We start from the raw sequence: 26,009 nt of genomic DNA on the forward strand, positions 1-26,009 counted from the left end.
CTAAGTCATATTTCAACATGGCATCCGTCACACGAAAACGGTCTATAGGAACTCTACCTGATATTTGAGTACCCATATCGCATCTTCCTTGGAGCCTTGTAACAAGTTTCTTCGTTTTCGAAAAAAAAACGAAAGAAAAAAAGAACCGCTTCTCTGCTAACACAACGAAATATACCCATGTAGTGAAAAACCAAAGGCTGCAACAAAAAATCGGAACAAAAAGGCAAAATAGTCTGTTTTACCGCCATTATATTTTTATTTTTATTTTCCTTCTGCTGTGAACACACGTTTTTATCGGTCACGGTCATTTTATCGTGCGAACGCAAACCCGGAAACGTTCCTTTTACTGTTGCCTGGCATATCCGTAGCTATCTGCTCTATTTAAAGCGTTTTATGCATCGTTATCGGAAGCAGAGACGCGAGTACGGCGTTTTAAGAAAACCGCTTTCAGTTTAAAGGCAGAAGAAGTGTGCAGACCTGTGCAACCGCGCCTATGCTTTTGATAGCGGTCCCCAGGTGCTGTGAGATGGAGTGTATAGATATAAAAACGCGAATGGCAACCCCGTCCCCACCCCCGCTTACCACGTTCCTCAAATCTAGAAGAAATTTACTTATCTAGTGGTATTAGGTTCATCAAGTTTCGAAATGAAACCGATATGTTTATCTTCAGTAATTAAAAAAGTTAAAGCACATTGTAGTTCGTTATTGGGCTTATCGTGACGTTTGGCCCCACATATATTAGGTCCCCCTGGTCGTATAGCTCACCTGCACAGACTGCACTAGTTTACATTTGACGGCTTTTGATTTCATATAGCTCTGAATTAAAATAAAACACCCTAGTAGTATATAGACTATAAATTAAAAAAAAAATACAGAAAACGCATACCTGTTGCTTTCATCCAGCACAAAACTAGGATGTACCGCTATATCATGTCAGTCCCTCTTTGGGCGCCAACGCCAATCGTACACAACGCGTTAAAAAAACTATGCAGCGACGTTCGCCACAGCGACCAAAGCTGTCGAGAGGAAAAGTGGGAAAACAGTCAACAGGAAAACTGCAAGCAGGGTAAGAAGCTGTCTTACGAGTTAAACTGCCATTCCAAGGGCTTGTGTGTCTTCCTGATGCATCTGAAACACGCAAAGAGGAAACGCCGTTTTGAATCGAAAAAGAAAAAAAAAAGAAAGGACCGCGGGCAACGAACGATATTTGTTTTAATTAAAAGAAAACTCGTAGTAGGTGTCCGCGAATGAATGCGACGAGGTGATAACTTTGCGGGTGATCTAACGGGATTCCATAGTTGTCTGCAGGTCACGGTGGCTGCCCCACAATGTTGCCTCTGCTCGTACACGCGGAAATATCTCGAGATTCGTAACTCAAATAGCCCGTTCCGCATATTGTCCTTCTCCACCTCTAGGCAAATAATAACTCGCATTCGGCACACAATCGCTTCATCTCAGAAAGAATGCCCACGCGTGATGAGCGGCTCAAACAATGGCGATTGCTCAAGCTGCGACCCATCACGCTGAGTCACATTTTAGGACGACACGGCGGGCGGCTTAGACCTTGACCGCATCGATCCAGAACATCAAACAAAACGAAACAGCCTGTCGCGGCGCGACAGCTCCGGCTGCAGTCTGCACATCCCCCAACTTTCACAGAAAGACAGCTCGCACACGTCACTCCTCCGCGTCACCGCTACGTTGCAACCACGTGACAGTGACGTCTCTCCAGGCAGTTCCACTAACGTTGGGAAGGTGCAATGGGGGGGACAGCGGGGCTCGGGCCGGAGGTGGTGCGTCGCGAAGCGTGTTGTACGGGTGGGCCTGGTGGGTTAATATTTTTTTATTAGCCATCCGCAGACTCTCGCCGCGAAGCGGCATAAACGGGGGGTCCGCCGGCGATACACCCGCTGTCCCCCACTGCGCCTCCAAAAAGCCCGACCCGCGCCTCCGCGCCAAGCCACGCCAAGCCGGGTACCGGTAATATTTAGGAGGCTCCGAATCGTGACGTCAGAGTCACGTGACCTAAACGTCGCTCCAGGGTCGCGCACGCGCCCGCTCTTCGGTGTACCGGTAGAGTTTACGACGCGCCGCCGGGCTAGCAGACGACGCAAACCCGCTCGCAGACGGTGCTCGTTTGGTGGTGGGCCGCGAAAAGCTCCGTATATAACTAGACCACGTATTATCTCGGTGTAGATATTTGCCGTTTTTGGGGACGCTGTTCTGAGGCTATCGTATTTGGTCGTGTGGGCGGGCCGACGTTGCGTGTGTGAGCGCGGTTCGGTTTTTGTGCGTGTTTGTTCTGGGTGCGTATAGCCCCGGTGCGCGAATGCCGTCGTTAGGGCCGTTGGTTCGACAGCGCTCTTCCAAGCAGGACGCCGCGGAGACTCGCTCGCCCTGAGTGACTTGTGGGTCGCGCGGACTCTTTGTGCCTGTTTCTATTTGCATCGATTGATCCGAGCGAGCCGACAACTCTCGCTGAGACGAAGCTGTGACGAGGCGACGCCAGGAAGGATCCCTGTCGCATTTGGCAAGCTTTCAACCCTTGTGGTAAGAATAAGGTCCACGCACGCATTTCTGGTTCTGATTTTGTCTCGCGATATAAAGTTGTTTTGAGGGCAAAACTAAATTAGTGAATTTCGTTTATAGATGTATACGGAGCCAGTTCTGCGAATCTAGATATTGTAAAAATGCACGATCTCGAGGGTCAACCGCAATGTAGCTTTGCGTTCATGCTTACGTCAGTGTGCTCTTTTGTCCTTTACCTGTGGTTGCTGTAGTATTATAGGCTCGTTATCATTTTTTTTGGTCAAAAGCACATAAAGTTCTTTTTTTTTAAAGTAATACTTGAAAAAAAAAAAAGTACATTGAAATTTGTTGAAACATAACTGATTAAAAAAGTAACTCCATAAATGTGTTATAATATAAACGTTAAAAAAAATAACTTTATAAATATGCCAAAACAATTGTAATTTGTCCTAAAGATGGAAAACTAACTTTTCGCAAATATATTTGCTATAGTAAATAAGCATGTTACGAGGAGCATGCATATAGAGCAAACATTCTAAGAATTGTTTTATTCGTTACATTTTAAATACAAACGTTTCACTCGAATGTTTGCGTGAAGTCTGTCTAGTCTATTTTGTCACTGCGAGTAAATTCCCACGTACGAAATCGTAGAATTCGCATAAAGCTGCGAGATTTACTACACCGAATATTCGCAATAACAGAGACCGAATCCTGAAAATAAAATATTTACTCAGTTCTAAGGGTTTTGGAATAAGAGAAAAGACAATTGGCGAAACTTTGTGCACTTAACCTCGTATAAAAAAGAAATGCTATTAACAGAAAGAAAGAAAAGGAACGTTATTTGGAAAGTCACAAACATTGTGCTCGGACCATGTGGCGAGCTTTAATCGTAGCATATAGTTCCGGGCGTCGACAGATGCTACACCGAATTCACGTAATACTACCTACCAGTGGAGTCCTAGCTGAGCCTGTCTGCACGGGTACCCATGCACGCGTGCGCGTCACGTGCACATGTATACCTAAATTCGTATACGTGCACGCGCTCTTTTACGCACGCTCGTCTCCTGGCCACGCCAGCCGGGTCCGCAGGTATGCGTGGGTATGCAAGTAGGGTCGCCGTAGTTTTGTTTTGGCGTGCCGATCGCGGTTACGAATTGTTGTGCGAACTCGCGTGACTCATGGCGTTGCGCAAAAGACCGCATTAATTCCGCTTCGTGGATTCTACGCGTTCTCTGGAAGCTTCTATGCGGGTTACATCCTGCTGCTTTTTTTTGCTCTATACGGTGTCTATGAAGCCGTCGGTTGTCCGTCCGGTGTGTATGTATAATGATGCTTAGTATCCTTTTGGGGCTGGCGTTTTTGTGGTGTGGGTGAGATTGGCATTTCGTGAATTTAGGAGAAAAGTACGGTACAAGCTGTTTTAAAAGACAAGCAGAGGAAAGATTAAGAACGGTAATATACGTACACACATACTTGCATACATACATGCATGCGTGCGTAGATAGATAGATGGATGGATATATGGATAGATGGGTATATGGATAGATGGAGATATATATATATATATAGATAGATAGATAGAGTGATAGATAGATAGAGTGATAGATAGATAGATAGAGTGATAGATAGATAGAGTGATATACAGATAGATAAATAGATAGATAGAGTGATAGACAGATAGAGTGATAGATAGATAGATAGATAGATAGGTACATAGAGGGATAGATAAAAAGGTAGCTTTATTGATTGATAGATAGAGTGATAGATAGATAGATAGATAGATAGATAGGATTAGTATATTCAGAATATGACCGTTCATAAATGAATTTGATCAATTTGTATAGTTGTTATATGATATACATATAATGCAGATAATGATATAGATTTGACGTGCATATAAGAGGACACACTATATTGATTAGATACATAGATAAGAAAGGTAGATTATTTAGGTTAAACGTATGGATAAGATAGAATATACACATTATATATACAGATGCAATTTTTTATTGTATGCTTCGTTCAGATAGTTAGATTATATATATATATATATATATATATATATATATATATATATATATATATATATATATATATATATATATATAGCTTCGATTCTTGGATTGGAAACGTAGTTTAGATACTTTATATAGATAACTATGTGTGAGAATACAGACATATTTTCGATGATTATATAGATTATACCCTGATTAGATAGGTTACAGAGATAACTAGAGAGATAAATATCTAGCAGAGTGTTAGAGAATGGAATAGGAGATATTAATAAAATATACGTGAGCAGATAAGATAATTCACGCACACTGACAACAATTCCTTTAGAAGAGTTCTACACACCGCATTTGAAGCTTTCAGCGTGCTTGAAAGAGGCACTGGCGGCAGCGAATTTCGCCAGAGAGAAAGAGAGAGAGAGAAAGGAATTGTATATACAGGGTCCTTAATTTTAATTCGAGCTTATTAAAAAAAAGGGTGAGAGACGACTGTCTCTTCCCCGTATTTATCAGGCTCGGCGTACGTTAGATGAGGGGACAATCGTCAGGGTAAGTAAGCTAATTAGCTGAAATTCGTTAATTACCTTTGTAATTATTGCTTTTAGGGGTCATGTTGGAATTGCAATATTGACGGTAATTGCTATTAAAGGCCAGCCCGATTAAAATAATTTGCAAAAATGTAATGGCTTTTAGGATATGACTATAAAAATTTACACGTTTATTTTTTCTCCAAGAAAAACATCAGTTTCTTAGACTTTCCTATAAACTTTAGTAGAAACTTTTATAACTGTTTATTTAGCGTTTTCTGTGCTGCACGCGACAAGTTATTCTATCCCGCGATAAATATATTTTATCCCGCGATAAATATATTTTATCGCGATTTTATATTCGATTACTTGGAATACGGACTTACCAATGGCTACAGTAGGCACCTGTCTAGTGCCAGAATTTCCCACAAATTAACTGGCTCTTTCTTTTTTTTTTAAATCTTGCTGTTAATTTAGCAATTTTGGAAATACTAGCTCCAAATCTATCTACTCTTGAAAATTTTAACTCCAAATTTAGCTACTTTCCCCCAATCCCCGCTTCCCAAAGGCTGCCTAGTACGGCAAATGCTAACTCCACCCCCGCTCATTGGGTAGCTTAATATCACAATGTTTTAATGAACAATACATAAAAATGAAAGACAGTAACGCCTCTTGCACTCATTAATCTAGCTTGGCAACAGTCAAGCATATTAATCAGAGGGAGCTTGATTTGTTTCCGAACTAATGCTTCTGTTTGCTGCGAGTTTCAGGCTGTCATTTAGAACGTACACATTTTCTACCCAGGCACAGCGGTCCACGTATTAATCCTTTTGTAAGGTCGTTGTGTTGGGGGCTTCGCCCCTTCTTACCGCTCGTTGCCAAGTGTTGCTGGAGGACGATGCCTGCAGATATTCAACATCTTTACCTTTACTTCGAAAATACGAGGCCTTGAACTGCTAGCGAGCTTAATGAACTTTCAAAATAGTGTAATGTTTTTCTTTTTTTTTTTTTGTGTGTGTGTGGGGGGAGGGGGGAGGGGAGAATAATATCCATGTTACTTAGAGCTTCCAAAATATGCGTACCACGTTGCGCACGAAAAAGTGAGTAAGCTATGTAACAATCAACTGATGAATTGTCGTACAACGAAGCACCGTTTTACATTTTTATAGTTGATTAAATATAGTTTTTTTTTTAATTTAAATGAAAGTCGTAATGAAACTAGGGGCAATCGATGTGCATTTTACAAATGCAGGAGCGTTACCAGTTCGTGTAACTTTTAAATGCCGACATTTTTTTTCCCTATTCACCCTCTTTAAACCTCCCTTTCGTATCTTACATGTCATTACTATAAATTTAGAATTTATTTAGGCTTAAATTGCACTCCTGACGTTTAGGAATTTCCCACCATAAATCTGTCATCTACCCTGTTGACATGATCAATAAAAAAATAAAATACACTAATGCTAGCAATGATACACGAATCTCAAATCAAGGATTCAAACCGAAACCGAAACCCGAACCGAAAAACTTTTACCATCATTTTTTTTTTGTTGTTGTTGCTGAGGAGCTAATTTTGATAGGAACTTCTATTTATATTTTGTATACAAAACTCAGATCCAATCACAAAACACCATAGCCCGGTGTCCCGGTTTATAACAAGGGGAAAAAAATAGCTGCAACTTGCTTTCGTAACTGTATAAATATCAGAGCAATAAAGTTTAGTTCAACAAACAACAACAACAAAAGTCGGAAGAGTCTTAAATGTCGAACAGGTGGTTAAAAAAGCTAGAGCGACGTGAGAGGCAATATTAAGCACAGGTGGGTTTTTGAAGATACCTGCTTCCGTATAGTCCGCTTTAGAGCCGAAAAGCTACTCTTCAAGGTAAGGATACCTCGACCGTCATGCTTGCCAGTTATCTCAAACTTCATCGGAAGTCGCAGGAAACGGTTCTCCGTCTTTTAAAATGTTAAAACAGGCTGCAACAGAGAAAACCAATACTCCCCGAGCTCGCACCTAAAGCTCAGGAAGTGGCCTCTTCGAATGGTAACTATAGGTTGTCTTCACACGCAAACGTGGCGTCAATCTGCCATTGTGTTGTTGTAGAGTTACTGTATGGGTTCCCAGAGTAACGAAACTCCGAAGGTTCGTCTTAGAACCGCGGCGCGGCACTGAATCCGAAACCATGGCACCGCCATCTTGGGTCCACGCGTCGACGGGGGCTTACCAAATCGCAAGAGCGTCGCTCGTGCGAAACCGAACACAGTTGACGCCTGTTCGACTACGAGGCAACGAGCGATACGCGGAACGATCCAGCTGCAATCGGCACTCACCTCAAAAAGCTTGCTTGTTGCAGTGGGCCCGAAATACTTCCGTTTTACTATGGCCAATCAAACGTTCTTCCATCGTCTCGCAGTTGCGTTCTTTTCAAGCGGGATCCGGAAAAGTATCTTTCTATCCTCCGACCTGCTGCTACACCCAAAAGCGCAACAATCAGGCATGGTGCCACTAAGTTCACTACCTCCTTGCTTTTGACGTCGGAAACCGCGTCGAAAAGTCGGAGCCTAAACGCGCATTCGATGAGCAGCAGAGCGTGCGTGTGTCCAGTTGTTTGCTGGACCCACGATGGTAGCGATTAGAGCCGCTTGAAGCGCTGACGGAGGTGAGTCAAGTGGTGATTGTGTCACATGATCGCTACCGTCCAATGATCGTCACCAATGATGCTCACATGACTGGCTAGAGTGAGTATGCTGTCGGCAAAACGCAAAAAAAAAAAAGAAAAGGAATTGGCGTTACTCTGGGGACCCATACAGTGTCTCTATGTTGTTGGAGTGAGTGAATAAAAAAATTGTTTTATTCAGCAGAAAAAAAAAAAGAAGAGGCATTACAGAACTTGTCAGAGCTTGAGTGCTACCGATTTGAGGGTGTCATGTTATTCTTCGGAATACTCGCCTTCAGCACACACCAAACAGCTCATGACGTCAAAATGGGGGACGAAATAACGTCAGTAAAAACGCCATTCACCCAACTGCGCCCACTCCGCACTGAGTACCAATATGGTGGCGCCCACGAGATAATAGAATAACGGGGTGCCGATACTCTTAGAGTAGCTTATTTAATCGGATCTAGACCGCTCTACATGGACACGCATATTCTCAATCTTAATGCTTGCGTTTTCTTGTCTGAAGCTAAAGCAATCGCGTTTGCTCAAACTGAACCAGTTTGAGCAAACAGAGGATAGCACCGTGCCATTCGAAGTCTTTGTCTCAAGGAAGCGTTTTCACAATACAACGGCGGGGTATCATACGTTCCTCCGGCTTCTGTGACACGCCTCCGTACCCACATGAAGGCGTGGGTATATAACATTTGCTTCCATCTCCCTCCCACGTCCGCGAACTGCGTAGTTACGTCGCCGCTTCCCCGTCTATATATAAATACCTAAATGGTCATTTAGGCTATTTCCTTTTGTCTCTTCTTCCATCATACTGCTACGACTTAGCCAATACCCCTAGAAGGCAAGGTCTGCGAATGACGTCATCGTTCGAGGATCTCCGACCCGCCCCCTCTCGGCGTCGCCGCCTTCTAGCATCACGTTCGTTGTAAGACGCTACAAGCTGCGCTGGAAGCAGTGCAAGCAAATACGGGAGGTATACATGGTGCCCGCATGGCGCCTCCGACTGGTGTGTTTCCGGCGTCCTAAAAGATTCGTTTCTCGATTTACGCCTGATTACGTCACAAAACCGACACGGTGAATTGCCCGCTGCTTTTCAGGACGTGGCACGTAACAGCGGAGATCGATGTGGCATGACGCCCTTTATGCTGCAGGTCGCCCTCTAGCCTGATAATCCCCACGGAAACTTTGGCAGCTAGGAGTTCGTGCTTTTCTGCCGGAACTTCTACGACCGACCGGCAGGATCGCGACATCCGACACGTCATCTGTCGCCGTTTCCGGTAGGTGTTCGATGCATCGACGAAACAGGAAAACAACATACGTACACCAGTCAACGACGCGTTCCTGGGACGGTATCGAATAGTCAAGCGATGAAACAGCTAGGTTTGTGAATACAGTGGCAACACTGCGTACTTTGGCTCCAGGGAATGTAACTCCAGTTACGTTGAAAATGGAACGATGTTTGATCAAATGACGCTCGCAACAGTACGATACATGCGTAGTCTTAAAGGACACAACGAGGCACATTGCGGCAAAATTAACTAAGTCGAGATACGTAGCTAATGCGAACGTCTCCAATTATGGCGCCCAACGCGTTTTCTTTTTAATTATTTGCGATTGCGAAATATTTGTAAGCGCGAGAGTTAGTAATTTGCAGGCGATTTAAGGGCATGGTGCGACGTTTCTCTGGCTGCAATTGGTTCACATTATTTTGATTCAATATATTTTTTATCTAACATGTGGATCTGTATCGCAGCCAGATTAAGATGTTTAAAAAACGTCCGTCCTACCTCGCACGTATTACCGGACCATGTTATTTGCCACAGTGATTTCCTACTTCAGACATATTGCGAGTTCTTGCACCGAGTGCTTAAGAATGCTTTATTGTGTTTGTTTGTAACTTGATACGAGCTCAACCATTCCTCTCACGACGAACAGCGATAAAGACCACTTCCTGCAATCTCTGGAACCCAAGACGCTTAGTCGCAACTCGTGACTAGCACTCGTCCCAATCTTTGCCTACAGAGTTGTCACATTCTGTGGAAGTTCAAGCAACGGAAATGAATCTCGCGGGCAGATAAATCAAGCCATCCTTTTAAGAACATACAACACCTGGCTTTCGACGCCTCTCGACAAATCACGTCAAAGGAGGACTACACGTGTGTCTGTCGAAAGAGCTATAGCTCTAGAGGCTGGTTTGGACAGTCGCGTTTGTGACCAGCTGCGTTAGGACCGCTTATGACTGCTTACGATGAGATGGTTGCTATGGCAACCAAGGTCTGTGCAAAGCGTCGTACCAGAACGCATAAAGTCGTAATGCAGTTGGTTACTCTCAAATGCAAATGAGTATAGATCAGTTACGCTTAGGGTATTGGCACTCCAGTGGTTCCAGAATGCTCAGGCGATTCCGTTTTTCTCTGTCGCCGTCTGCTTTAACATTTCTGGAGGACGGTGGAACCTTTCCTGCGATCTCAGATGAAGCTTCAGATAATTGGCATCTATCAGTTTGAGCACCAAGGTGGCTGAGGTGTCGTTATCATAAAACGTCGCTTATCTAGTCACCATATACTACAGACTTGTGCCCATCTCAAATACTCTACTTTAGACACTCGATTTCGGCCACTTTTTGGTAGTACTTTGGTATCCTGCAAATGCATTTGATTGAGAGGATTTGGTACTTCATCGTAATTACATTTCTCAGCAACTTATACTCATTATCTAAAAAAAAAAACATTTATCTGTCTTAAAAACAAAAGTTGCAGCAGTCATTTTATTAGAATAGATATCGGCATGCCGGAGCTCGAAGTTGAACCGATTGCAATTTTGAAGCAAAACTGACCGAGCACAAAACAGAAAATCAGCTGGACCCATATATGCGTACCCAAAATGCCAATATAGGAGAAAAAAAAAAGAAAATGGGAATTATAGACCATTGCATCACTTATCACCTGTGCGAAAAGTGCTAAGTCACAGCTGTGGTCACGTGCGGAGCGTCTGGTATACCGCACAGCAGAGCAACAGCGCTAGAGCAAAAGGTGTTCCACAGCTCAGCAGAAAAATATCGCAGCGCGCAGAAGGCAATTTTATTGCAAGAAAAAAAAAAAAATTTTTTTTTTAGCGTTTTTTTTTATATTTGACTTTGTTACGGAAAAGATACCACTTTCTCTCACCAGTCTAACACTCTCGGGGAAGGGGGATAACCCGACACTGAGTCATTATGACGCAGACTGCAACAACAGGCCAGGAAAAGAGCTACGAGCAGGATCGGCTCTTAAAATGCAAACGAACAATCTTCCCAAAGTCATATGTCCTTCTGAACGCCGTTCTAAAGCTTAGTATAGAGACGAAAATTTAAAAAAAGGACAACCGCGAGGAAGACATCAGTGTTTCTCCGTGTCGGTTTGCGCTTTTCTTTTTCAAGTGTAGTCATCTCTCGCGTAGCGTTTTGGTAGCCTATCCGAAGAAAGCGCGAAAGTGCCGTGTTTATTCACTCATTGTTTTGAGTATTCAAAATTTGTTTAACGTGCAACTTCGAACTATCTTAGTAAAACGTTGCGTTTAAAGTGCGCACTATAAAACCAGCACAAATCGTTATTTTAAACGTGTTAAAAATCTCATCTCGTACGATATCCACAAATTTACCACTTGTTAGACTTGGACCGCGTAGAAAAACATCCCGGTTTCGTTTGCCTTTGTCGATTTCTTGTGAAGGTCACTGAAGCCGATACTAATTGCGCAATGCGGAAGTATATTCGAAAGTAATCCAACTACATGTCTAAATATTTGTACTCTGCTCACGATACTCCGCGATAGTTAATGTGGTAGTTAATTTGTTAGTTAATTTCTGTGGTAGTTAATCTCACTGCAGAATGTATTTAGTGACTTATCTCGAATACTTTTGTCAAGTCACTTATCATAAATACTTGTGTCAAGTATCTTGCCCAATACTGCTCTATAGTATGAACGTTTTCCGCCTACGTTTTTGGCCATTCATTTTTCCGGAAACAATATTCACGACGCTCCCTCATATTCTAGAAGTTTCCAGCAAAGCCCGAATTTTCGAAATGTTCCCTCGTCTTTCTCTCTTCTTCTTGCGCGGGGTGTTTATGACCCACACGTGCGCGGTATGGAACCTCTGTACCGCGAGCTCGCGCATATCCCGTGGGAAGCGCATTAGCGTAATCGCGTAACGCTTACACGTGTACCCTTCGATACTACATTTCGCCTTAGGATGGACCGCAACGAACGTCACGAACCAATAAAAAAAAAAAAAAAAAGGAAAAAAAAAATACACAGGCAAGCTGGTGAACTAGCGCGATAAAGCCGAAATAAAAAAGGGGAAAAAATGGTAAACTACGCGCAATGTTTTAAGCCAGCCAGCCAATCCATGACTCGGAGCGTGTCATCCTAGGAATCGGTGCTCCCAGGGTCGCTTCGGCCAAAACAGAGGGTCACGTGAAAACTTGCAAGGCTATGGATTGGTTATACAGTGGCTCGTAGCGTCCGTTGCGGTTCGTCGTAAGATGAAAGGGCAGTGGACACTGGGGGCATACGTTCACGTGGGCGTGGCCTCGACGCCGCGCGACGTGATGGGGTCCTTTGATTTGTGTTTATTTTTATTGTACGGTTAACGAAGGTGGCATCGTAGACGGCAGGTGCGGCTCTGCACGATCCGACATTGGGCTTGTAGGAAAGTTACGTAGCCGGGGAATGGGGGAAAGGGGAAGGGGGGGGGGGGGTGTTCCGCGTTCCAATGATTGTCGTGTTGCTTGGAGGCAGTGGAGCGTGTGCGTTCTGGGTCCCGTGTTTGAAAATGCCACAACACCTCGGCGGTTTATTAGAAAAAAAATTAAAGAAAGAAGCAATTATCTGGTGACTGAACGCATAGACCACGTCTCCTTTTGTCCATTGATTGTATTGAAGTTTTGAAACGTAATGAATGAAGAAAAAAGAAAGAAAAGTTAGTTGATGTCTTGAACTTTGTTTCAACCTCCGCTTATAAGTGACCCGTCGGTTACGTAGCAGTAGTAGTGGTCAAAGTCAAGGTCATATAAGTTGTATGTGTATCTACAATGTGGGAATTCGGTCTGGCTTAAAATATGGAAACATGAGTTGCTCCGGCATTCTAAGAAATGCCAGCGCGTCTATTTAACCTCAAAACACTCGAAGAGCCAATCTATGCGATCTACGAGATTCGCTCAACGAATGATGAGGGGGAACATGTGTTCAGACTTAAAAATGAAGTCTGCGCTTTTTAGGCCAGACTTCAAAATGGTCAGACTTTATTTTTAGGGTCACACTTCATTTTTATAGTGCTTCGTTTTCACAGGTCAGACTTCATGTTTATGGTGCAGACTTCAAAATCAAGTCTGCGCTACAGCACAGACCTAATTTTTAGGTCTAAACAAATGTTCCACCTGATCATTCGCTGAGCTGATTTCGTAGATCGCAGAGATTGGATTTTTGAATGTTATGCGGGTAGGTAGACGCGCAGGCATTCCTTAGAGTTTGTGGAAGATTCGCGTGACAGCCTGGTGCTTTTAACGTGCATCGAGCAGCACTGCACTCGTCCTCGCCGGCAAGTCTCCCGCCCAGTACCCGCAGGAGGTGGAGTGCTTTCATGTGACCCAGCGCCGAATCTTAGCATGTGGAGGATGTCGTGGACCCAAATAAGGGAAAAAGGGTCATTGTTAAATCACCATTGACTGATAAAAAAAAGTTCTTAATTTTCATTATTTTGTTAGGATCAATATTGAGTCGGGTTTTGACCAAAATTACACATCACCCTTAGTGTGTGGCATCCTAGGCCTACCGAAATACCCCGCAGTCATAAAAAAAAAAAAAAATTGTCGTTTATGAGATTTGCGATAGAAAAATTTTTCCGTCAGAAGATTGGGAACTTGACCAACTTAGTATTATTTCATAGAATATATATATATATATATATATATATATATATATATATATATATATATATATATATATATTGTGGGGGTTCTTTATGGGGGAGGTCCCTTTATACTAATAATCGTCGCCCGATCGGTATGCGTTCCGCCCGTCACCCAGGGAATCACACATTGCAACGAGAAGACAGCGAATGGGTTAACTGTACCTCTCGGTTGCCCGTCATCGAGAGCCGGTGGTCCGGGCCCGCCGACCTTTGTTGTCGCCCGTCGATCAGAGCTCACAGTCGGGGTCCGTGTCCAGGCCTGCGGATCGCCTTTCCCACGCCAGCGCTGCGTAGGCTGGCTGTCCCCGGCTATCAATGCCCGAGTCTCGCTGCGGAACCACCCCGGGATCGTCATAGCCCAGGTCATATGGCCCGGGCTCGCCGTTTCCACCGGTCTTGCTCCAGACCTCGCTGGTGGACCGCTCCGGGGTTTGTTATGGGCCAGGCTAGGCAGCCTGGCTTCGACGTTCCTTGTCCAGCTACCAGCCTCGCTCAGCACGCAATGTCTCGCCCAGCTCGTGCCTTCTCCGCCGGCCGCCTGTCACGTGCCCTCTGCCTCGTCTTTCACCCCCGGCTCCCACAATATATATATATATATATATATATATACAGTTTGTTTTCTTATTCTTGCAGATTTGTTTATAAAAAAGCCATAAAAGCTACATTTACGCGGTTTGTGCGAGTGAGTTATACGCCCAGGGGGACATTATGTGGGTGGCTAATCTTTGCGATAAGTCGGCTAAGTAATTAAAATTCACTAATTAACTTTTTAATTAGTCAAAATAGACATACGGTTCCAATTAGAAACTTGCTGAGCGTTATCGAAAACCACTAAACCAGCCATTTTGAGAAAGACTCTCAGCGCGTGAGAAGCGTAGTAGCGCACTAAAGTTACCACTCGTGGAGCAGATACAAGGCTAGCGGTTTTGGTAAGGCGCCCCCGCAATTATTCCTTCTCATCTTGCCCCAGCCTTGTACCTCAATACCTAAGTCAGGAACAAATAACAGATAAAAATCAGGATCGACAGTCAAGCGCTCTAAAGTTTGAGATACCGGGTGTTTCTAAAAAAACTCAACCGTGTTTTTCGGCCCGCGTGCATAAACTACGCATCACAGGAAACTGAAACTCAGTGAGAATGTGACACTATAGTGGTGCTGATAGAAGGCCAACGTCCGAGAACATGATGTTACCTGGATCAAAACATGAAATATAATACTGTTCTTTTTAGCCGACGTCTAAGCTTTATATCTGAGTACAAGAACTGACGATGCGGACGCATGTGGGGTTAATATCAGTGAAATACACCTGTCACCACGGAAGACAAAGATTTCGTCTTTCTTGCTCACAAGTTTTTTTTTTTTTTTCTTTTTGTTTTAGTAAAACAAATTCTACCGGCGCCTACAATGTGATTTCTCATTTTGGTGATATCAGTCTTAAGTGGACGTCGGCCTATAAAGAAATTTCGACTTTCCTGTTTTATCTTGTGGACCAGTAAGGTCATGTTCCCAAACTTCCGCATTATATTAGCGCCGCGTCACATTCTAACAGAGTTTTAGCTTTCTGGGAGGTAGTTTTCTGCCATGACAAACGAGATAGCGCCGAATATATATATATTTTTTCTTCATTAGCGGCTTTTGCGCTGATGTCCGAGGCGAGGCGAGAACTCCGGATGGCTCGCTTTACCGTGGTTGTGAATCACGGGAGATGTTAATACCGAGGCAGTTATTTTGTACTCTTGGGGCTAAACACCAAAGTTAGCCCGCCTACGGAAGGAAGTCTGCTGTTCGGTCACTAGCGTGATAATCCATATTACAACTTGATCACAAATGTCCGTATGATTAAACGTTAAAATATTACACTTTTTTGACCACGCTGACAAAGACTGGGAAGCAGAAAATGTGTCGTGAAAGAGCTGGAGAAGTACGGTGTGTGAATTCACGTTACGTCATCGGGTCAAATGACTGCGACATCACACGACATCATGGGGCCAGGTGACATCACGCTGTCACAAAGCATCATGACGTCACGCAACGTAACAGAGTCATGTGACCTCATGACATCGCGCTGTGTCATAGTGGCTTCATTATAACACGTGATACCGTGACGTCACAGGGTCAGTGACGTTATGTGACGTCCCTGTACATCACGATGTCACACACCTGTGTAGTCACAGTCCTTCGTAACGGTTCTTCGTGACGGTTTTCTCCTAGAATTCGACTGGTAAAACACATTCTGTGTTAAAACGTTGCTAACATGATATGTTTGACGTGTGGGACCAAACCGTTAAGCGTAGCTAATTTTAGGCTCCAGTCAGAAAAAAACGGACCATCTACACCAGCTGTATTCCGCCCACCCGTAAGCTGACTGCGCAGTGAGAGCTACGTCCTCGTTGGACCATTGATACGCCTGTCTTGCGCCACGTGATCGCGCCCCCGTCCATACCCCTGCGCGGAAACTGGAGCCAGGTGATGGCAGGGAGGTGGTGCATTGGTCTGAGACGGGCATGCAGCTTTTACCGCGCGGCCTCCGCACTCTACTAATGTCTTTCTTTTTCGACCTGTCTATATACGCAGTTATAGGCACTTCGCACAGTGTGTGTTCTCACAAGAGACCCTTCTGATTAAATTTTGGCCTTTGTTGAATTTTGCGGGATTTAACGCTTCATCACCATCATGACCCGGCCAAACGTACACAGTTGCTGAGCACGCTTGCAGAGCCAGAACGCGGGGAATGATATCGAATCAGCGCACCTGGATAAACACAAATGTAGTGACGCTTTTTTGGGAGGACAGCGAACTATTTATAGTCTTGCGATTACGTGGTTGGTCTGTATGAACGCAGTTGAACAAACTTCCATCCTTTCCTAACGTGCGCGTTTGGCGAGTGGCGTCGTCATCTCGGAGCCATCATGACGTCACTGCGTCTTGTTTGTTTCACTTTTTTTTTCTTTTTTTTTTTTTCTTCTTGCGCAAGGGAATTCATTTACAACGCGTACCATTCAATGTTTCCCTTTGTTTATTTTTTTATTTTTTTTTTGTTGCGCCGAATGAGTTATGACAGCTTGTTTAAGCAGATGTGGTGTGACTGAACTTTACACAGCTGGTTCTAAGTATAGCTTCCTCCATGTCTTGCTTTCTTCTCATTGTTTCTTCGACAAGTGACTGTTCGCGAAGGACCTTAAGTTTGGATTAAACTTAGTTTTTTAACCAAGATGAGAATATTCTTAGTGTTTACCTTTCTAACGTTGTTGCCCACTTATATATATATATATATATATATATATATATATATATATATATATATATATATATATATATATATATTTCAATTGGGTGAGAAATTCGGAACATTGAAGATATTAGTGAAGTGCAAAGGTTGTACTATAATACCAATTTGATGTAGTGTTAATCGAAACTCGACAGTTTGTAGAAGAATGATTCAATTGGGGCCCAAAAAACATTGTGCTAAAATTCAAACGCTCTTAAGAAATTTCACATCTCATATTTAATGTTCTTAAAATGTTAATTGTTTGACAACAATTACCAGAGAATACTACAATAGTTATCCGTTTACGTGTAATAATACTGTAAAGTAAAAACGCATGGTGTGTTGTAATTTTTACAACTAGCATTTGTGTAGGTTTTCTTTTTCGCATATTCGTAAGTAAATTAAAACTTCACTAGCCCCAGGCTCTGATGATGTTAGCTATATGATATCACTACCTTAGGACCCTTTATGAGGCCACACTGAGAACGTTCCATTTTAACCCCGCCCGAATACTTCTTTTGTCGCCTTTGATTCACAAATGCTGCTGCATGCACAACTAACGAGAGAAACGTGCGGGGTGACTCGCGCCCGCATTTTATTTACCATTCCAAATCAAAACAATTTAAGAAGACGATGTTTAATTGGGCGTCTTCTTCTCTGTCAGGGGACGCCACATTTGAGTGAGCTGTTCGCTGCGCAACCTCAAAACGAGGTGACAATATTAGGCTGCTAAGACCTTCAATCTTGATGGTGAGGAATACACGTTGCAAAGAACTATGGAAGTTACCATCAGCATGCACTCAGCAGGTCCGCACCCAGCTATTGGCGACGTGCGCGACCGAAAATGTCGCTTTGGTCGGCCTTCCACGATTGGCCGAACGCTGACTATGACGTCAGAAAAGGATTTATCATCGACGGAAATAAGAGGAATGAAAGAACTTTAATTTTGACGGTGTTGGCAGTGTTCCTTTGAGGGCGCAATGATTTCAAGCTTCCACCATGCTATTTACAAACACCATCGAACTTGTTGTTTGCAAGGTAATGACGTCACAAGGGGGAACCGTAGAAGGGCGCCACTAAAGCATCTCGCCGCTAATGGCCGCCACTAAATACGGCCTATGGTGACTGCACCTTTGAATACATTGAACTTGTTCGGTTTACCTGCCCCTCCTGTACACCAGTGCAGAAACGTGTAGGAAGGCGTACTTCCGGCCGTATTTCAATACACATACCGGAAGTGCACTAGCCCTAAACCTCTCTGCACCGGTATAAGAAGTGCAGGTAAATCGAACGAGCCTATTGTATTTTACCTAATGCCGTTTCACCGGCGTGTTATTTTCACAACTGAGTCAGGTTATGGTGCTCAGTTCATACCGTGACATGATATTATGTTTATAACATTTTAATTACATTGTCGCATGGTCAGAATATTGAGAAAAAAAATACGACGTCAATTATACTCTTTCTAAATAGTTCAGCAGTCATAATTACCCCTTCATGATTTGTCTTCTCACTTGGTTCTTGCAGGTTTCAAAACACAACGGAAAACATTTACAAGTCACGGGAGCTGAACACGCTCCTGGGTGTACCTGTGACGGCCTCCGGCTAAAATATCTCCCTGGGAAGTGGGAAGGGCCAAACCAGTTGCTGTCAGTTGTGGCGAACAGAAGAATAAACAGAAAACCTTTGAAACGAAGGTTAAGGAAAACCTGCCTCGTCACAAAATCGCGACGCCACCAGATCATCTCATCGAAACCCTAGAAGCACAGCACCATGTCGTCCATCTTCTCGAGCAGTCGACTGTCGGACGACCTGGGAGACCTGCGGAGTCGGCTCAACGACCAGTACTCCAGGTTGGACCGGGAGTACCGGTTCTATGAGAACCGCTACCAGGACATCCGCCGTCGTCTCTTCGACGGCAGTCCGCTCAAGCCTTCTGTGTGGACGTCCCTCACCAACGACTCCGATAGGTTCTGCCTCCGGTTGGACGTCGGGCACTTCGATGCGGACGACCTCGAGGTACGTGGACGCAAACTGCCGCACCACGTGCGTGCGACAGCGTTTGAGGGACCATAACGAGACACGCCAGACTGATGGATTACGTCACTCAGGCACGGGAACTTCCGCTTTTTTCATGGGTGCCCGTGACCGTCACGCTATATAAAACCAACGCACTGTTTGCAGCAGGAACTAGGTCCGTACAGAGTGATTTCTGCCCTTTGCGGTTAAGCACGCGATGACAGCGAACGTTCACCATATTCCTTCCGCACCGCCAAAACCATTGTTTATGGCAGACGATAAGCTTAGACCTACACACACGCTGTTTGCAGACAAGTTCGCACGTACCCCCACCACCTGTGCGCAATGCGCGTGCGCGCGAACCAGATCCGCGTCTAGTGATACGTCTGCATATGCGCCAAAATGGCGCCGCGTCGACGGCAGCGCCACCGCAGCTGCATGACGTCAGAGTCGCGCGTTGGTGTCACTGACAGCCCAGGATACGCTGGGCGCATAGCTTATTATATTTCCACACATCTCGCTCCGTGATTGGGCGTATTTGGTGGGTAACAAAACGCAAAAGGTGAGCGAAGAACGGACGAACTTGCACGCCTAGCTGATTTACTATATACAAATGACCGCAATCTAAAAGTACGCCCTAATATCTCCCTTAAAAAAATAATGCATTCTATAGGAATTTCATCTAAATTTTAACGACCCTTTCAACTTCCTACCCAGTCGCGTCCTATCGACAATTTTCGATAGATTTTATATAGATTTTTTCAATCGAAGTCTTTAGGGTACAAACGATAAAAATGTCATAATTTCCCTCGCCGCGTTTCAATAGACTTTCTGTCACCATGTTTATATATAATTTCTATAGGCTAGAATCGATAGAATAATAAGATGCAGTGCGGAGAAGTGACATCACACCCAGTTGGAGCCTCCTTGCGGAGGCACATTTTTCTCTATATTTATCTCTTCTTCCAGTACTTCATGGTTGCCAATATACTGGTTCGCCAACTTTTAGAGACCACATTTTGTGTAAATTATTGGCAAGAAAAATTCATCATACTTGTAATCTTTTCATCTTCTGGGGCGGTCCTCGTTCGAATGATTGCCTTTAACTTGTAGGTATATGAGGTTGGACCTAAAAGAAACCGAAAATTATTCGTACAAAATCGTGTTTTCAATTTGTCTAGTTCAAATCCCAGTCACCCTCAAAGCACTCCCCGCCTGATACAATGCACTTGTTGAGACGTTACTTTCAAAGCTCAAAATAGCCTTTAGTGGTTCCGCCGCGTTTTGGTTTCACCTCTTCCACGTCGGAAAACACTTTCGCCTTGAGAAATGTTGTTTATGCGGGGAAGCAAACGTAAGTTATACGGGGTGAGGTCGAGTAACTAGGGAGGATGGTGGACAGGGTTCGTGTTGTTTGTGGTCAGAAACTGCTGAACACTCAGCGCGGTTTGGGCAGTCGCGTTGTCATGGTGGACGGACCAGTCCCGCCACAACTCGGGTTGCCATTCGGCCCACTTCGCGCTCGGTGTTTAGAAGTTTCTGACCAAAACCGCATGACCCCTCACACCTCACTCTTCCTATTCACACGACCTCGCACTGTGTAGCTTTTTTTCGTTTCGTCGCATGAATAAAATCCTCAAATGGATACTGATTGCCGATGTAAAAAACGTAAAAAAAAAAAAAACTCAATGACATCGACATTGAGGGTTTTAGAGGTGTGTAAGCATTGGGCAAAAAAATGTTTCGACAAGTTCATTGCATTAGGTGGAGAGTACTTCGAAGGTGACTGAAGTTTGAACGTGTAGCAATAAATTCATAGTATTGTAAAAATACATTCCGGTTCCTTTTGGGTCCCCCCTCGTATATCGCGGTGGAGAAGTGAACACTACTGAATTACTAGTGTTATTGGTGCTCTGTGGCGGATGAATTTGTGATGTATGACTACGTGCACACTTCAAGTGGCGAGTGCATGTTTTCGTATCATTCTGAAAAACCTAAAATTAATCATTATGATTTCGTTTTCGCATAAAAATGGCCCAATAGTTTGTAAAGAGGGGATAGAAATGTTGGTAAAGTATCTATCTGTTTCCTATACAATTTCTATTCAATCTCTACACTCTACGCTCTATAGAAAGTCTACAAATGAAGCGGTTAAAAAGCTCCAGCCAGTGGATAGGAAGTGGCATCATTTTTCTTAAAATACATATAGCCTTTATAGACTATTTACTGTAAAAAATTTCTAGAGCCTAGAAATTAAACAAACAGTTTTGTAAGGGTTGTGTTGTCATTGGGGAATAGTAGGGTGCCTACATGTTTCCACCGCTCCGCTGTTTAGGGTGGCGACAACGTTTGTGATACCTGTTGCCGACAAACCAGTGTTGCCTACCTTGTTACCATGGCAACCTCCGCTGTTTTTGTCGACCATTTCGTCACACTCGCCGGTCGTGCGCTCGGACTACGCCGCGAATCCTCGTTAGGGCTAGGGAGCACTCACCGCTCTCATTCCGACGGCGAGGTTTCGGCGTTCAATGCCGGTCTGTTGCGTTCTATTTTGTCGCGAGAACTCGAGTTTCGGTAACAGCAACGCACACTTCCTGCTTGCAACTTCAAAATATGAAACACACGAATAAAGAGAGCGACAGCCACGACGACCGCCATCCCTCTCAGCCTCCGACTCCTCTCATGAACGGAAACGGAAGTGGCCTCACAGTGTTGCCGGTGTGTAGAGACTACAGAAACTCAACGTTGTGTACGTTTAGCGAAATAAGAAGTGGGAAAAAATGGCGGTGGGAGAGGGTCTGGGAAGGGTAACAAGAAGTTGGCGCCACCCTAAAGCGGAGCGGAAACATGTAGGCACCCTAGGGAATAGTAGTAGACCGTTTCCGCAGTCCGCTAAGCACCCGGATAGCGCTCCGTAATCCGCCAGAAGACCTTGAACAATGCAGACAAGGTTGGCGGCGCGCATGCGCAGCTGCGGCGTTTTCTTCACAGGTACCGTAGCAGAGGAGAAAAACAGTCTACTACGATTCCCTGTTAAAAGGTTTTATATCATACTGTATAGCGAAAGCTCGCCGGTGTCGTCAAATGTGAGGTAACCTTTGCCGCGCGACATGTTTCCCAGCAATTGCCACGCTTGTGCGCAGGTGAAGACTGTGGACAACTTCGTGATCATCCACGGCAAGCACGGCGACCGGACCGACGAGCTGGGCGTCATCTCCAGGGAGTTCACCCGCAAGTGCACCTTGCCCAAGGACGTGCTTCCGGAGACCGTGAAGTGTTCTATCACCTCGGACGGCTTCCTCATTGTTGAGGCTCCCAAGAAGTCCGAAAGGCCGTCGGGTCACGAGAGGCTGGTTCCCATCAAGGTCCTGGACACCAACGACGAAGCCACGTCGAAAACGGCCGCGACGTCAGCGACGTCCACGGTGACTTCCACGTCGACCGGCACAGAAGCGAGAGCGACTACGAGCTCGACGACCACGACAACCACGTCAAAGTCTATCCTGAAGAACGGGATGTCGTTAGGGTCGCCAGTCGGGAAAGGGGCAATCAGTAAGGTGAAGTGAGCTAGATGTAACCCTGAGGTTGTAACCTGAAAGCCAACTTTTGGAGGTGTATGCCCCCTTTTTGAAGATATCCCGATATTCAAACTAGTACTAAGGCCCTGAATAGACCTTTTTTTTCAAAAGTGAGCGCCATCTAGTTGCTGGTGTGACAATTATCCGCGTCTGCCATTGTTTGGGAACGCGTTCTGAGCATGCATTGGACACGAGGGTTGCGTCCGCGTTCGGAGAGCACTCGGATCCAATCACACGTTACGTGCCGCGAAAAAAATGGTGACCGCCAATGTTGCTTGATGTGGTTTTGAAAAGGGTCTATTATGAGTCCAAACCATGCGCTGTATCTCCGCATAAAAAAAAAATCCAGCCTCTTCAACTTTCTTCTGCTGTTTCGGGTGATATGCAGGAAAGCGTTGATCTGACCGTCCCCAAGTTCTTCATACATTGTTGTTTTATTTTCGTTTTCGCTTGCTTTTTAAGTGAAAATAGCGGGAAACGCACTTGTTGCAGAACCACCTGTTGACAAAAAAACTTTTGCATGTTACATGATGGGGTGTCATGTTATCTACATGTGGTTGTTGTCGGCTTAAACCCGAAATGTTAATGCAATGTGCCAGTCAGCTGGATCGGCAGGCAAGCGATGCTTGAAATCTTTCGAAAAGCTTATAAATGCACTAAAAATTTTGAAAGGTGAGTTCAAAATTTATTTTTGGTTCTATGACAAACAGTATTGATTAGTTCTCGGGCAAGAAGCCGCAAATTCCATTGCCTGCAAGTTTTTACGTCCAACTGGGCTTGATAGTTCTGTTTTTGTTCACCATTATGAAATCTTCCTATCGGGGGCATACTCCTCAAAGTTGTCTACTGCAAGGTACCATTAAATTATATCTCCTACTCAGAGCTTTAAATAGTCTACCTATAATATTTTCCCCACAGCATATGAAGTTCGAGACGGTCTGGTACGTCACAGGCTAGAGCTTATTTACCAGTCAACACATGGGCATTACGTGTGGTGAGACCGTTGCTGTCAACAAGCCAAAGCTACCATAGTTACCGTATGAATAAAATGTAAGCAATGAATGTGTCCGAAAGTCTTCGCCATATTGGCACTCACCTAACCTGAAACTGCACAGTGGAATAAAGGCACAATCAGATGTAAAGAAATGATACGTACGTCCCCATCCCAAGGAGCACAAGCGCCATGTAACAGAAATGTCCTCGTCGCCCGTTTGGTGTGATAAGTACAACGATAAGGTAGACATATTTAAGGACTAATTTTCCCAAATGACATTATCTGTTTGCACCGAACGAAGTAAACATTCATTCACCAGCTCTGCGAAACATAACAGTTTGTATAAAAGGAACACAAACTGCCCACATATTTTTTTAACTTGCTTGAAAATTTTATCTTCTGTAAGGATACAAATCCCTCTAAGATAAAAAAGAAAAAAAGAAAAGAAGAATGAAAGAGGCGGACACGACACGACTTTGCGAGGATGTCAAACTCTTGATAGAGTAAAAGCGAGAAAGGGAGAGAGAGAGAGAGAAAAAGGTGAAGGGAGGTGATCTACTTCTTCGGCTTTTAGGTATCTTTGCTAAATCAACCCCGCGTTTTAAGGCTGGTTAACAAACTTGTGTTCGACTGACACCGACTACGCTACTACCACTTGTGACCGCTTACAACGAGGGTAGACACTGGCACAATCCACCCGGCAGCCCTGGAACCCTTTCGATCTCGGTTTGACTAGCCTGAAAATTTCGCAGTATTTGCGAGACAAATTATACTCTTCGTTCCTAGAAAATGGTCTTTCATAGAATTGTCAGAATGCTTTCAAGCTCACGGTGAAAAACGATGCGTACAATATCCGCAGACAGTAAGTTTCCCGGGGCTGCCCGATAGCTATAGCGCCAGTGTGGTATGTCGTCGTGAGCCGTCACAAGGGATCGTAGCGCACATGATGACAGTCAAACGCAAATATGTGAACCGGTCTTTGCATTCTAGTCTCACGACGGATGAGCTGTTTTGTGACACTCCGGCAACTTATTACTGCGAATGTTTGGCACGCTTCGGCCCCGCAAACTGCAGCCACTCTCGGCACCCTGGAATTGCACGTGCAATAAACCGTACAGGGGTGATTTCCGTACCAAACTTGCTCGTTAAAACGTTTGACTTTTTGGTGCCTCTAGTTTTGTCGACATGTTGCTGCCGTGTTCTGGCTTCGCTTCGTTTTGAAAGCGATGACTTTATGTGGAAACCCTCTACCGACCCTTTGTTGCCTGTGCTGGTCTGCTATGTGACGTCGTCGTGGTGCCCCGTGACTTCGTAGTGTTACGTGACGTCACATTGTAACGTGACACTACCGTGACACGTGGAGTCTTTGTTACACTGACACCACGTGGCATTATGATGTCATCGTGAAGCGACGTCTCACTTTTTCTGTTAAATTTAGGGGAGAAATGTATGCGCTAAAATATGATAGAAAGTGCTGCTCGGTTAAAAGCAAAACAACAAGTGCTATCGCTCCTTCGTCGCATTTGATGCATATCTAAACAAAGTTATTTTTTAAAGATGCGATGGTTGTGAAAGTTCTTACCCTAATGCTTATTTTTACGTTGACGCGTCATTTTCTTTTTCTGTTTTCTAGAAAGGGGAAGGGCGTGTCCTATTATTGGAATAAAAATATCCTTCGCTTCGCGATGTTTTTGGCAGAGTGAGCCTGTTGTCTATCGAATTTTAGTTCTCGGTGTAAACAGTGAACGCGTGACATGCACTGATGTAAATGATGTCGCAAACGTATTAAACCGGATATATCTTCGAAATTTAAAACGGCTGCTGAGTTTTGATGATAATGTGCAAGCTGCTCGTGTGGTGGCTACATAAACACTAAGGCAAGTTCGTCTGCTTCTTTTGCAGGGGTTGTGTTGACTTTTTAACGCCGCGCTCTTGTCTCTGATTATAGGATAGTGGGTAGACCTCGAGGTAGCTTGCTTTGAGGTCTACCCATTATCTTTCAGTCCGAGCCAATCAAAGCTCAGCGTTCTGACGTCATCACAACCCCTTCAAAGGGAGCAGACGAATTTTCTCTCCGCAGAGTCATCGACAGTTTAAGAAATGCATGGTGGGGTACGTGAGTCTCAAGCCCCCTCTGCAGTCAATCAGATTATGGCATTAACCGACGAGAGCGTCGAAGAACCGATCACAAGGCGAGAAGCTCGAACTTATAATAGGCCATGGCCCACGTTTCTACAAGTTGTATGTCACTAGATTAGCGTTTGCTCTCCTTTCGCGATAAAATAGTAAAATAAATTGTTCTCAGAAAAGAAAAAAAAGAAAATTTTACGGTTTTCGTTTTTTCGTAAAAATTGCCTAATGTATTTGTATTTCGATTGAATAACTAAATATTCCTGATAACGTATTCATGTAATACCTGCAACTAAAATCCAAATGTACAAACAAAAATTGTGCATAATTATGTTA

At 44.2% G+C, this 26,009-nt stretch overlaps 1 protein-coding gene across 1 annotated transcript; it reads left to right on the forward strand.

Moving 5' to 3' along the window:
- The first annotated feature begins 1,722 nt into the window (after positions 1–1,722).
- Positions 1,723–25,354, forward strand: LOC115310911 (alpha-crystallin A chain). The gene is made up of 3 exons (XM_029969396.4): positions 1,723–2,550; positions 18,480–18,971; positions 22,115–25,354. The coding sequence occupies exons 2-3, from the start codon at positions 18,726–18,728 to the stop codon at positions 22,535–22,537; spliced, it is 669 nt and encodes a 222-aa protein (XP_029825256.1). The 5' UTR covers positions 1,723–2,550; positions 18,480–18,725; the 3' UTR covers positions 22,538–25,354.
- The last annotated feature ends 655 nt before the right edge of the window (positions 25,355–26,009 follow it).

The sequence above is a fragment of the Ixodes scapularis genome, unplaced genomic scaffold (assembly GCF_016920785.2).
Source record: "Ixodes scapularis isolate PalLabHiFi unplaced genomic scaffold, ASM1692078v2 PGA_scaffold4__175_contigs__length_147842914, whole genome shotgun sequence".
Lineage (NCBI taxonomy): Eukaryota > Metazoa > Arthropoda > Arachnida > Ixodida > Ixodidae > Ixodes > Ixodes scapularis.